This window comes from Thunnus albacares, chromosome 12 (assembly GCF_914725855.1).
Source record: "Thunnus albacares chromosome 12, fThuAlb1.1, whole genome shotgun sequence".
NCBI lineage: Eukaryota > Metazoa > Chordata > Actinopteri > Scombriformes > Scombridae > Thunnus > Thunnus albacares.
The window spans coordinates 25,744,769-25,759,369 of record NC_058117.1 but is presented as its reverse complement, the minus strand read 5'-3'; the positions used below and the strand labels follow the sequence as shown (position 1 = coordinate 25,759,369).

General features: G+C 39.0%; 2 protein-coding genes across 4 annotated transcripts in view; one reads left to right on the top strand and one right to left on the bottom strand.

Annotated features, from left to right (window-relative positions):
• Positions 1-5,886, top strand: part of LOC122993079 (sodium- and chloride-dependent betaine transporter-like) — a 38,952-nt gene extending 33,066 nt beyond the window's left edge. For all 3 annotated transcript variants that reach the window (XM_044366949.1, XM_044366948.1, XM_044366950.1), the window contains 5 exons: positions 1,421-1,558; positions 1,654-1,753; positions 4,749-4,849; positions 5,031-5,201; positions 5,431-5,886. In XM_044366949.1, coding sequence (XP_044222884.1) covers positions 1,421-1,558; positions 1,654-1,753; positions 4,749-4,849; positions 5,031-5,201; positions 5,431-5,538 — 618 coding nt within the window. In that variant the 3' untranslated portion in view covers positions 5,539-5,886. The remainder of the gene's footprint in view (positions 1-1,420; positions 1,559-1,653; positions 1,754-4,748; positions 4,850-5,030; positions 5,202-5,430) is intronic.
• Positions 5,887-7,907: 2,021 nt separating this feature from the next.
• pold3 (polymerase (DNA-directed), delta 3, accessory subunit) lies at positions 7,908-14,319 on the bottom strand. Its single transcript, XM_044366952.1, has 12 exons — positions 14,184-14,319; positions 13,506-13,561; positions 11,870-11,969; positions 11,712-11,751; positions 11,312-11,444; positions 10,701-10,956; positions 10,527-10,599; positions 9,923-10,064; positions 9,608-9,711; positions 9,252-9,334; positions 9,031-9,112; positions 7,908-8,640 (listed from the first exon to the last, which is right to left on the bottom strand). Exons 1-12 carry the CDS (start codon positions 14,238-14,240, stop codon positions 8,435-8,437), a joined length of 1,332 nt encoding a protein of 443 aa, XP_044222887.1. The 5' UTR covers positions 14,241-14,319; the 3' UTR covers positions 7,908-8,434.
• Positions 14,320-14,601: the final 282 nt, after the last annotated feature.

The window sequence follows — 14,601 nt, the reverse complement described above, 5'->3', positions numbered from 1 at the left end:
CGGTGGTGCTTGATGCTTTAGTGGGTGATCCCTGTGAGCCTCTGGAGCGCTATTCTTTAAAGGCGTTGTCATTCAAGACAGCTTTGCTGCTTGCGTTGTCCTCAGCTAAGAGAGTGAACGAGTTGGGTGCCCTGTTGGTTCACTCCAGCTGTTTGCTGCTTTGTGGTGACCATAGTGGTGCTACTCTCAGACCAGACAACTCTTTTGTTCCTAAGAACATAAGGAGCTCATTTTGGTCGAGAACTATTCAGATGACAGCGTTTTGTCCTCCGCCCCATGGGGGTGCTAGGGAGGCAAAACTGCACCTCTTGTGCCCAGGGCATGCGTCAGCATGTTATGTTGTACGCATGTCCCCCTTTTGGCACACTGAACAGCTGCTCATGTGCTATGGAGAGGGAGTGGTAAAGCCCTATCCAAGAAACGCCTAACTGTTTGGCTTTGTGAGTGCATCTTCCAAGCCTACAGGCAGGCGGGTAAGGACCCCCCCACTGTGGTCCATTTGCATTCCACACGTGCCGTGGCAGCGTCTAGGACCTTGTTTGGTGGGGTGAGTGTCGAGGACATATGCAAGGTCCTGGTCTACACCTTGTCCGTACATAAGGTTATATCTCTTGGACATGATGGGCTCCTTTTCAAGGTCCATGCTCGCAGGTGCAACTCAGGACTTGTGAAAAGGGTGGTGTGTGATTCACCTGAATCCTCCCTCCTTCCCCTCTTGCCAATGAAACACCGGCATTCTCCAGTGATCCAAGATGACTCGGGAAATGGTGTGTGTAGTGTGTTTGGTATATGACCTATGACCCCTGCGAGGTTAGGCAATTTTTTTCACCCAGCTCTTGTCCATGTTAACCAGACTGGGTTGGGCCCCTTACTGTTCCACTAGGCGGCTGGGATTTTAAAGTAGTAAGTGGGCCGTGGCGATTAACCTGTGACTGGCCGGGCTCAGTGAGGCAGTCTGAGGTTGTGGCGCAGCAGGGCGTCCATTCATTGGGCTCTGCCCACTGTACCCATAGAGTCCAGTAGAGGGCGGAGCCTGTGTGAGATAGAACGATGAGATATTACGATATTGTAACCCTAGTTCTATAAGCACAGGTGGAGCCCTCTACTGATGGACCCACGTCCGCTGACGTGGTTTTGGATGGTGAGCGAGATGCAGCTTATATAGGGTGTGGGACGCACGCAATCGGTATGTGTGTCCTGACTGGCCGGCTACGTACATGCACATTTCAGTGAGAGATTGCATGTGTGTGATTGGAGAGGAGTATTGCCCATAGAGTCCAGTAGAGGGCGCCGCCTGTACTTATAGAACTATGGTTACAATATTGTAACCTTCGTTTTGTTGTATTACCTTCTGATTAATAACTAATGCATTTCAGGCACAAACTAATGCAGTTGTTTACCGATTTTATTTTGTCTCCAGTTTGTGACAGTTGAGTGTTTTGTCACCTCAGTGAGTGACTTGTTTCCGAAGCTGTTTCGTAAACCAGGAAGACATGAGATCTTTGTCCTCATCATTTGTTCATCCTTCTTCTTCATACATCTGACTTTGGTCACTGAGGTGAATAAAATAAGTCCATGAAAACACATTGAAACAACACACAATCTGTTTAAAAACAATTTCTCATATTCAAATTTTGTGTCTTCTGGCTCTAGGGAGGGATTTACATATTCCAGCTTACTGATTATTATGGTTGTACTGAAGCTTTTCATTATTTCATGGCTTTTGAGTGTCTGGCTCTGGCTTGGGGTTTTGGTAAGCAAAAAAGTATTTATATTATATCCCATTTTCATAATATGGTTTGACTATTTGTATATATCTGTGTTTCAAATGTTTTTGTTTTAATTAATAAGTCATGAGCTTTTGGGTCCTAATTTTGTTCTGGCAATCTCTACTGGAATGATGTTGATGAATGAGCGCTGTCATGGCACAATGACGCATACCTGGTTTGTCCAATCAGCACCAAACTGTTATAAAATAACCTCAGAAACCTCTGTACTTATATGCAAGGCAATAGTTTGTTCCAGATATGTGGAGCATAAAATCTGAATGCTGCATCTCCATGTTTAGTTTTTAGTCTGTTCATAATGTAGCAGCAGATCAGAAACCACTCAGTGCTTTATAAACCAACAATAGTATTTTAAAGTCAATTCTTTGATAGACAGGAAGCCAGTGTAAAGATCTGAGAACTGGAGTGATATGATCCACTTTCTTGGTCTTAGTGAGGACTTGAGCAGCAGTATTCTGAATCAGCTGCAGCTGTCTGATCGATTTTTTAGAGAGACCTGTAAAGACACTGTTACAGTCGAGTCTACTGAAGATAAATGCATGGATAAGTTTTTCCAAATCCTGCTGAGACATAAGTCCTTTAATTCTTGAGATATTCTTCAGGTGATAGTAGGCTGACTTTGTAATTGTCTTATTGTGGCTGTTGAAATTGAAGTCTGAGTTCATGACTACACCAAGATTTCTGGCTTGGTTTTTGGATTTTAACATTATCGATTGAAGCTGAGTGCTGACTCTTAATCATTCTTCCTCGCCTTCAAAAACAACTTCAGTTTTACCTTTGTGTAATTGAAGAAAATTCTGGCACATCCAAGCGTTTATTTGTTCTATGACCTTGCTCAGTGCTTGGATTGGACCATAGGCCCCTGGTGACATGGTTATGTAAATTTGTGTGTCGTCTACATAATTGTGGTAACATATTTTGTTGTCTTCCATAATTTGTGCTAGTGGGAACATATAGATGTTGAATAGAAGAGGCCCCAGAATGGAGCCTTGGGGAGCTCCATGTCATTTTTGTACGCTCAGATGTGTAATTACACAAAGTAGTCTCTGTCCTTTAAGTAGGATTCAAACCAGTTTAGTACTGCACACCAAACTTGTCACATATGATTATTCGGAGCGGTTTCTAATGGCCTCATTTATAACCGTTGCCTATGTACAAAAGAAGGCGTACGTCACTTTCTAAGCAAACTTTGAGATTTATAAAAAACAAACGATGGGAGAATGTGTGGTCCTCCACGGAAACTCTGACCCATGCATACGCACATAAACTAGAGAAATGAGAAACTGCGACTCCGTTGGCAGAAGGTTGAAATGTGAGAAACAGTTTGAAATTTCAGCAAAACGCCACTGCAGCATGTGGATGTGATGCGTCGCTTGTAAAACACAATGTAAGGATGAACATAACACTAATATTTATTAAGTAGATCTTTAAGTGTACAGCTCATCAGAGTCAGAATTGAGTTTATTGCAAAGTACATGCAGAGAAGCACAATTTGCCTTGGTGTTGTGGTTCGGAGCAGTCTTAAATATACACAAAAAATGCACAAAAATTAAGTAATCCTAAAATAATGTAAAAAAGAATGAATTTACAAAAGAAGAAACATGTAAAATATATTTTGTGTGAGAGGAGCAGCTAACAGATTTAAATTTTAAATATTAAATAGAAGGGAATGGGATGGATGTGACAGATATTGATTAGGAGTTGGCTACACAGTATACAGTGTGCAGTTGTTAATAGTACAATAGTAAAATAATACAAGTTGCAAAGATCACAGATGTGTTGCATAAAACAAGTCTTATCTCTTTTAACTCCTTGGCAACCTACATCTGTGAGGACACGGTCACTGGAGGGTTGAGACGCATGAGGTGCAGTGGAGATGGCGGAACTGTGCTCACTCAGCTCAGCTGCAGCAGCACCGAGCCTGCTGGAACACGCAGTGACTAAAAACAAAAGAAAATGTCTGATTTCTTTGTGTAAATAAATGTTTAAGCACAACTTGAATGCATTTGGTTTACTCTTTTCAAACGAGGGAATACAAATTATGTACAAGGGTCATCTGATGCATCTTGCGTATCTGTGTCCCCTGCTACTTACTCAGGGGGGATTCCTCCAAGTCGCACAAATACTCTATTTTTATGTTGGACCACTTATTTCGGAGAGGATCCGACCCTCTGAGCCAGCAGCATTCACTGCGTCCGTCACATGCTGCCACTCTAAAGCCTGTTTGGCACTTGTAATGCCCACGCTGAGTCCACCAAACAATATGTTTTTTCTTGCCTCAACCTCCCCAACAAGAACTTCGATTTCACGCTGTGTGGAATTTCTGCCGTGTTTGTCTTCATGCAGTCAGTATGAATTAATATTCATTTCACTGACTATTTATAGGCAACTATAGGCGTTACAAGGATGTGACAAGACGCTCTCTCTCGTGCGCCAAATTTCGTGTTGAACCGCCGTAGGATGTGTGTGCACACTGTTTTGTAAATATTTTTGTGCATAAGCTCTTCCTGTGTTTCGTCTGTATGCCACCTTTTGATGTGAATCCTGTGCGCAGTTTTATGAATGAGGCCCCAGGTCTGGCCAAAATGTCACCTGGAAGTCTGCAATTTTAATCAGCAACATGTGACAGAGATTGTTGGGGTCAGATTTACTTATGCATAAATGTTTTATCTTAAAATATCCCACCTTATTAACAGGATCCTGTGTTTGTCGCAATATGGAGATTAAACAATACATTTTGTGTTCTGTGTGACTTGCAGGGTTTTTGTATTGTGTTGTGTTTTCTGTATTTTGGTTTTGTTTTCTGTATTTGTAATACTTTCTTCTAAATTCTGCATGTGTTGTCAAATTGGTTAAGACTTTTTCTTCTTTTTGTTTTGCTTATTTGCATGTGCTTTCAAGTTGAGCTCTCAGGTTCAATGTAGAAAAACTAGTCTAATGCACAATCTAAATTCCCATCAGGTGCTGACCGTGTAATTAACATCATTGAGGACATGACTGGACACAGACCATCTGTGTTCTTCAAAGTGTGCTGGAGATATATCATTCCTCTGCTGTCACTGGTAAGTCAGAAAAGGATTAATAGACTGTATTTAGTTCCATTAACTGGTAAAGACCAATGTAGACATGACACACATTGTATTGTGTAGAACAGAGCCTGTTAGAGTTTGTTGAGCTGCAGTATCGCGCTAGTGTCACCAAATCTTTTCTTTTTTCATAAAACTCTATTTTGTTCTTTCACAGATTTTCCTTATCATGTACCTGGTTGGTTACACACACCTCAGGATTAACGACAGCTACGTTTACCCCGACTGGGCCTACGCTTTAGGCTGGACCATGACACTCTCCTCTGTTCTCATGGTACCACTGTGGGCAGCTGGACAGATGTGTTGGACAGCAGGCACCTTCAGACAGGTCAGTGTTCAAATGAGTTTCCTGCAACTTTGAAAGCTTCTTTGTCTGATTAATGATTTCAACTTAAGTTGAAGCTGAGGGATGCTCTGCAAGATGAAAAGGAAAAAGAGGAGGACTCAGCATGAAGTTCCCTTTTCCAAATCCTAGCTTCAGGGGTCCAAAAGGTCTTGTTGAGTGTCCCAATGATTACAATTGTGTGTAAACTTACTCACTCATCTTTTTTCCCCAGCGTTTGTCTGTCCTTCGTCATCCTGTTGAAGATCCAGTCTCACAGAGAAGAAAAATGGAAGAGGATGGGATACATGTGGAGCTGAGGACGTCTGCAGAGACATCTTAGTCACATCAGCTAGACACTTCATCTGTCATTGGTTAAACTTATTGTATTCAGTGTGGCTAAAATGTATTTAAAGACAGATTTTTGTGCTGAAATTATTAGTCGATGAAATGATGGATCGTCTAAATGTATCATTTAAGTCAAATGATTTTTGCTTGTTCCAGCATCTTAAATGTGAGGATTTGCAGCTTTTGTCAGCTGTGAATAATTTAAAGATGTTGGGTTCTACATTTGTAACCATCACGTCATTGGTTTCAGAACATGTTGCCAAAGGACTGCAGCTGAAAATTAGCCAGGTGGCTAACACTGGCACATTTACAGAAATGTTGATTCATGTCTTATAAATAAATAAATTAAATTAAAAGGGGAACTTGTGATGGCTTTAAAAAAATTACACATACTATAGATTAAACATTTAATCACTTATAGACTGACACTGAAAATCATGAGTTTCTACTTTAGCTCTATACGATTGCAGTTAGGATACTTTATGTTTGGATTTGTACTGATGTCTGGGTGTTTTATTTTACATTTTCAAGTGTAAATAAAGACTATTGTTCAAGATTACTGAGGCACATTTTTTAAACTTCTCACTGAATTATTTACACTTTTGTATCCACAGCTATTTCCAGTGAGTGAAGAGAATAAAATAATTTTTAAAAATCGTGGTCCTGTGTATTTTGTAACATCATACATCATGTTTAGTTAGTTTCCAACAAAGTATATATTTAACTAGAACATGCTGTAATGACGTTTTGAAAATTACAATATTAGTCATCCTAAACTGGCTAAAAGCTCAAATTACATCAGAAATTACCTTTAACATTTGTCATATAATAGCACTGGTTATTTGATTTAATTTCATGTAATATTTTCGGTCAGCAGTTTGTCACATCATGTATAAAGTCTCCCTCCACTCAACAATGTGTTGTTATTGTTACTTCACTGACTGTTTGAGCGTCACTGTGCAGAATGACGTATATGCAGAATGACATCTGAAGGATTTTTTCACATTTATCTGCAGAATTAGAAAAGTTTCTCTGTGCTGACCATAAATCTGAGTTTAAGGTTTAACCTATAAGTATGATTTTTGACATCACAACCAGCTTTTTAAATGGAAAAATCATATCAGACATAAATTATCATTCAACGCATCATGTTTTTATATATCTTATAAATGTCTGGAGGGGATTGTTACATTTTTCCTCACCTCAAATATTGGGTCATGTATGGAGATATTGAGGAAAATGACTAAGCATTAGTTTTTTTTTTTTTTGTTTTTTTTTACCGAAATAAAATCAGTTCAGCTGTCATCTTTGAAACAGCTGTGGTGGGATTGTGTGTACACTTCTCACATTTCCTGCCTATTCTTGGCTGGATCTTCAGCCGGATGATAAAAGAAGGCCAAACGCTAATCAGGAAAGAAGTCGAGTCAGTGATTCTGCACAGTAATGATGGTAACACTTTCTATGACACCCATGTCTATAATGTATTAAAAACATACTTATTTGCTTATAGCACTGTATTATTATAGGTATAAGTGCTCATAAATATATTCATAATGCTTTATAACAAAAATAACACATTATAATACATTTTATAATGACATATAAGGTCAAGCATCATAAAACTTCATAAAACATTTTTGTTGTAAGGATCATAGTGTATTATAATTCTCATATTTCTCATTAATTCTCAGTAACAGCTTAACAGGACCTGCAGAGTAATGTTAGTGAGACACTTCACTTGTCATTCAGAGTATGACAACTAGGCATTTTTATTAAGTAAAAAAACGCCTTGTAGTCAATATACTTTAGCTAGAAGATGATAAATAATTATTAACTTATTAATTAAAGACTAATTAACAGCCTTTTCAGGGGTTAATAAATGTTGGTCAGACAAAACAAGCAATAAGAAGGCGTTATTTGGGCTCTGGTAACTTAATGATGGGATTTTTCTTGTCTTTTTTTTGACATTAATAAGCAAGTGACAAAATTTCAAATGAAATATATTATTTTGGTGAGAATTTCATATCTGCACTTAAGTTTTGGTTCTTTCACTTCACATTTTTAAAGTTGGGTTGAAACTACCCACTGATTTATTTATCAATAACATGCTGGGCTTGGATTAGTTACATTCACCTGCGAGGGTGAATGATTAGATAAGCACTTGAAAGTACTGTAAAATGTACTTACTACTTTAGCTTTCAGACAAATTCATTCACATTTTATTTACAGATAGTATAGTGGTAGTATCCACAATTGCAAATATCAAAAATGATTCAAACTTTCATCTGCCATTTATAAAGGTAAAATTATTAGTGCATCTACACTTCTAAGAAAAAAAGATGCCAATTTTCTCTTCTCTTTAAATATTTTGTTTTGTATTTTTTTATTACATAGCAACAATATATAGAGATGAGAGGAAACAAGGGGTTTTAGAGACAGACGGGGAACGACATGCAACAGCAAAGTTCGATCCTGGACACTGTGGTTATGTGGTATTTATCGTAACCAGCAGGTTACCAGGTCACACAAAGATACCAGTTTTCTACTACAATTAGAGCCTTAATGATGCAACAAGTAACTGCACCACACTATATACTATGAATATGTTTTCAAACAACACATCCCCGTTTCTGTTTTGAGGCAAAACACATATTTAGTTTCATTTTCCATCAACGTTTATTAAGTACGACATGTATTCACAGCTGGTACGTTGATTTTTCATCCCAAACTGGACACGTCCATGTGTTTAAGTGAATAGTGTGTTGCTGCGGGCGTCCATGTGATTTGTGTCAACTGAGAGACTCAGTTTTACCAAAAGATCATAACAGGACGTCAGCAGCAGTGCTTGTTGTTCCTCAAAAGCTAATAAAAGTGTCTGACTCTGTCCTGCATCATTTCTTCTGGAAAAATCCCATAATTGAAGCTTGTTTAGTTCCTTTATTTGCGTTTGCAGAAGCTTTCTTCTGACTTTTCTTCACGTCCTCTTTGTTACTTGTCGGTTGTTTTGCAGGAAAGGGGTGTTTTGGGGCTTGTTTGGTGGGCGGAGCGTCGTCTTCTGTTTCAGAGTACGATTCGCTCTCGTAGCCTTTCTCCGTCACTGTGAGGAAGAGATCATCTAGAGTTCAAAATAATGCAAGATAACCAAACTAATAAACCTAGCACTGAACCTGAGACTAGAAGGATTTACTGTATACATTTAGATTGTTTTTAGATTTAGATATTAAATTTAAAATTTGAAGCAACTTTAAATACAATGCAAATGCAATACAACACAGAAACACCTCTGTAAAAGAATATATTTTTAGTTTTAATATGTTAGTAATTATTTTTTTAGCATGTTAATTGGCCATAGTGTCATTATTACTACACATAGATTATAAAAGATACAAATACAGTTCCTTTAGGTGTAAGTGAAATGAAGTATATGTAATATAAATTTAGCAAATCCAAACTAGTCATACGATGAGTTTTCACTCAGCTTTCTTACCGATGCATCCTTCGTCATCCACAAAGGTACGAGATTTCAGGACTCGTCTCCTCTTCCTCACCTTCATTTCAGAGTTCCCCTGCTGTAGAACAAAAACAGAAACGTGTATTTAGTCTTACAGAGGAATAAATGGATACATCAACACTATAATATGTCTTGACTCAACAAGGTGAGAGTTAAAAAAAAAAATTACTATCTAAACACCAAGTTTGAGCACTTACATGTGAAACAGATTCAACCTCTTTTTTAGGACGTGGTGGTGACGGTTCTCTTGTTTCCACCTGCTGTGGAGAATCTGGAATGACTGAAGAGGGGAACAAATATTAGTTTTTATAAAAAGGGAATTTTGAAATTTCCCCTTTTACTAACTGTGATATTATGGAAGATAGCACAACAACTACTTTAGATGTAAACTTGTAAAAAAAAAAAAAAAAAAAAAAGTCTTGTCTTGCCGGTCTTGTAATCAACTATCAAAAATACATCTTCCCTGCATTTTTTGGGGTAATTTTAATTCTTTGTGGAAGTTTTCATCATGGAAAAGGACGTGAAACATGAATGAATAAAGTTAATGGTTTACCATCTTCATCGCTGCTGTCTGGTTCAGGCTTCTTAATCCTTCGTCTCTTTTTCTTCTCCATTTTCTCCTCCTCGCTGTCAGAATCCTCTATTCTCTTGGTTTTGCTTCAGGAGGAGGAAAACTTTTAGTGACTAAATTCAAAACCATAATTGACTTTACTAAGCAAATCTTTAAAACTTTAAAATATGAAATATATAAAATCTGGGTCTCTTGTGTTCTCTGTGATCATTTGTTTGATTTTTTTTAAAAATAACCCGTAGTTGAATTTGATGCTTTCTTCCATGAAGTATTACTTTCAAACACACACACACACACCTCCTCGAGTCTTTCTTAGTGTCCTTGGGCCCCACTGCAGCAGCTTCTTGTTTTTCTTCAGGTTGTGAACTTGCATGCCGCTGCTCTGCTGAGGAAGACGACTGAGCAGCCTCCTCCTCCTTCACAGTTTTATCTGGTTTCTCTGAAGAAGTGAGGAAGAGTGTTTAGTTACAAAAATTAGTGATCAGATGAATTCAGCAGACATGACTGCTTGTAACATCTGTAACTGACAGTAGTAATCATATTCAAACTCCAATGATGAACTGATGGAAAATGCGCCTATTCTGGTGAGATTTCGGAGTGAAAGCGGACATCAAAGAAAAAAGGACCAGCTCATACTTCAATGCGATGTTTTATTTAAGAAAACATGTATTTCGTGTATCTCAAGAGACATGTTTTGGCTCACTGCCTTCTTCAGGATCCTCGCTCCACCACAAGTACGGCTCGTGACCCCCCCCCCCCCACAAGAGTATGATGGTGTTGAAGTAAAACTGTAAGCTTTATATTAAACCTTCAGTTTAATACATGAATGAAAATCCCTTTTATACAAATACACAAAACTAAATTTGGAGAAAAAAAGCACAAAAAAAATAATATTACTCACTTGTTGCTTGAGTCCCAAAGAAGTTCGTCACAGGATTCGACTTTACAGCTGGTTTGCTTTTGGTGGAATCAACCTAGAATACAAAATACAGCAATAAAAACCAAAGCGATGATTTTACTTCATCTTCTCTACACATTTCTTTATAAAGAGCAAATAACCAAACCAAAGACTTACAACAGGTGCATCTTCCTTCACCTCTGACTTTATCTCTTTGCTACTGTCCTGGTTTTTAGGAGTGGATTTATTTGCAAACAGTCCCATGATGCCTTTTTGCGGCTTGGTGGAGGGTTTTGAACCTAGATTAGCTTCTCCGTTCATGCCAGACTTTCTGATTTCAGGCTCTGGTGTAGGAGCCTGCTGCACTTCTCTCGCACGCTGCAGCTCTAGAGAGGACATGGGTACCGCAGAGGCACAGCGGATCGCGCTGTATCTGAAAAGACAAACAGAAAAATTCAACATTTTCCTAAATTGTGACAATCCAACAAGTCAACTGGTGATTTTATTTTGACCCGGAGACTGCTGCTGGGTTGCTTTATTTACTCTGTAGCTACCACAACCCTGAACTAGGTAATGAATTAGAAAAAGGATGGATAGAGTGGATGCATTATATATTTGAAAGCTGTTATGGAGACCTGCCGATCAAAACATTGCTCTACAGCACCACAAGGGGTCAAAATCTCTGCTGGGTTACTACTTTAATCATAAATAGAAATAGCGTTTCCTTATGTGTGTGTGTGAAAACTAGACCTTTCTCAAAACTCTGAAGCTCACATCAATCAACATACCTGCTGCAGTTCTTCAGATTGTCTTTCACAGCATCATAGTCGACGCTGTAGAGAGGACCGCTGTCTTTCAGTAAAGCTTTCTGGACACTGTACACATGGACACTGACTATCAAGCTCATCTTGGCTTTGAAGTCTGCAAGAGAAAACACCACCAAGGTTAGACACTTCTGCCTCGTCTAATACAGATCTCTCTCTACGTAAAGACATACAAAGACAATTACAATTAATTAAACTCAAAGACACATGGGCCCAGTGTTAGTGACTTTAATCTCAATTCAAAAATTTGTACAGTTTTACTTTTGCAGCATAAAGACTAGAAGCAAAAGCTACAACTAACCAACAGTGCTGCAGAATTACAGAGTAAATACTGCCTGGTGATCTGGGAAACATATTTACACACCTTCCAACTGCTCCTCTCTGACAACGGACACCTTGTGACTCTGAAAAGGAAGTGCAACATTAATAACACACACACACACACACACACACACACACACAAAAAACAGAATAAAAATGGTAGGCTAAAACAGGTCTTGTTAATTTAAATTGTTTTCTCACCGCCTGGCCGTTGTCCACAAACTTCCCCGACACAAGATAGGTAGCATGAAGCTGAGCTGAGCTTTCTTTCCTCTTGTGATCCAGGTAATGATAGAGCATTCTGAAAAACAACACGCATAATTAGAGCTGCAATAATTAGTTGATTGTAGTGATGACAACCACCTCTCTTTCAAATGGTGAGTTGAATAGATCTCTCCAGAGACTCCCAGGATCTGCAAAACTGGCCTTTCACCTCCCAGTAGTGAAGGTGTCAGAATTGACACTGGTCAGACTGGACGCTGGCGCTCTCAGCCTCTGAGAGACAGAGACGCTATCAAGATAACGAAATCAACAGAGACTGGGCTCTGCCTCAAAACACCAGGACAGCGGTGTATCTGCCTCAAAACAACTTTCTCCACCCCAACAGTAGTGGGACTGCCAAAAATCAGCTCAGACTCTCCGCTGCCTGACTCTCGTTGCTCGGCAACCAACTACAATCTGGGAAGCTGCCCGGGGAGCCGAGCTGGCACCGGAGGCGGCCCCACTGAAGAGCCCTGCAGACAGACGGTCTTGCACCTCATTGAGCCAGCACTGCACGACAACTTCAGGATCAGCTGAAATGAGGCTGCAACGACGCTCCAACAAGTAAGTAAACACATCTTTCTATGATAAGAGTTGATGGTGAATAGAACTAATCCTCTTAGAGAAGTTGATATTTCCCTCGCAGGGCTCCAGACTAACTTTTTTTTTTTTTTACCACCGTCCTGAAAAACAATGTTGTTCCTTTACTTTGTAAAGCAAGACAGAGTTTCCCAGGAGTCTCCAAATCACTAAATCCTCCCTGTTGACGTATGAATGTTTTCTTTAACGATTTACTTTTAAGATTAGAGATGCTGCTTTCAGTAACTGTAAACGTTTCCATGGTGACCTGTGCCTTTGCAATACAGTTTCATATTTATGTAGCCTACTATGTACGCTGCGGTCCCGTGTCTGCTCTTGATAACTCATGCTGTCTGAAAAGATTGTAGCATGCTGAGTGCACCAATTTCTTAATTGTTTTGAGTCATTTTTTAAGAAGAAATTTGTCCAAATTCTCTGATTCCAGCTCCTCAAATGTGAATATTTTCTGGTTTCTTGTGTCTTCAATAGGTTAGCCTAACCTGACAACGCTAAACAGACAACAGAGAAATGTGTGACTGCAGAGTCTCTCCCGACTTTTGCTCAGCGCATGCTACCAACCCTCATTTTGGCCCCCATCACTTACTTTGAAAGCACAGTTGAAGGGGATCTTTTAATAGCCAATACGAACAGGAGGAATGATTACAGCGAGGAAAACCTCTTTCGCTGTTCATATGGACACCTGACAGACTTGAAAAATTGTGAACCTGTCCTTTAAATAGTATAAAGGGGTTTTGTAAAACTCCTTTATGTCTTCAATATGAGGTAACCTTCTGAAAAAGCATCCTTCTGGCATCCAATCAGCACCTGTGTCAAAAATTTGACATAATACTGAAGGCACAGTGGACTTCATATATTTATCACAGTCTACATGATGATGTAGTGACTGAATGTAACCAAGTGCTTTGTGTTTGCATATCTATACATTTTATAAATCAAAAGTCTAAAGAAAAGTAAGCTGACGTTGATTAACACTCACTGTTTTGCTGTGTTGACATGGACACCGAGAGTGAGACTCAGCCATTTGTAGGTCACCTGTTAAACAGAAAAGTCATGTTAATATTTGTGTTTAGACCCACATCATGCTTCCCACATGAGTCAGGCAACTGGGTGATAAAGATTATAGGAGTTGAGTGCTGTCGTGTACAAGTGATCGTCAAATGAAGGCAGTTAGTTATCATTTAATTTGCCAGACTAACCTAAATTTACTGTAGCTGTATCCTGAGCCGAGCTACCGTTAACGTTAGCTATTCTTTGTCATACAAAATGTCAATCTTTGCCTCTTGTTCGACAGCATCTTAATGCAAAAATATTTATTTTTTTCCCCCAAAAAGAACCTGTTGGCGGTTTCCTGCACTAATTGATTAATTGAAGCTACTCATCTGTAAAAGGCAGGATTTTGTAAATTTTTAATGTGATTTGCGAGATTATTCATAAGCCGAATTGACCAAAAGAGCCAAACAAATCAGACCAAACTGTAGATCATGTCATGCTAGATAGATACTTTATCCTGTAGTCACGGAAACATCAAACAGACAGTTTTGTGAACGCGGATAAACGGCTAATAATATTGACGCTAACTCGGTTTTAACGTTAATAAAATGCCATTAGCTCACTAAAGACGAGAGGACATATCACCAGTCAATAGTCCACTTACTATCTTGTCGTGGTCGTTGACATATTCGTCGATATTATCCAAATAAAGCTCGTCCATTTTTGTTTGATTACCCGTGTATGCAAACGTCTTTTTTGAGCCAGTTTAACTGCGCGGGAAGGCAGTTTATTTACTTCCTGGTGAAACGTCACATGTGCCTCGTGCTTCCTTCCTGTTGGATGAGAGGCTGCAGGCTGCCCCCTGCAGGCCAACACAGGCTACAGCTGTTTATCACAGACAAGACTGGTGATGGAGATGTTTCCAGTGGTGGAAGAAGTATTCAGATCCTTTACTTAAGTAAAAGTACCAATACATCAATGTAAAATACTCCACTACAAGTAAAAGTCCTGCATCAAAAATCCTACTATTAGTATTAATAGCAAAATGTAGTTAAAGTGTTGATGTAAAAGTAGTGGTTTGG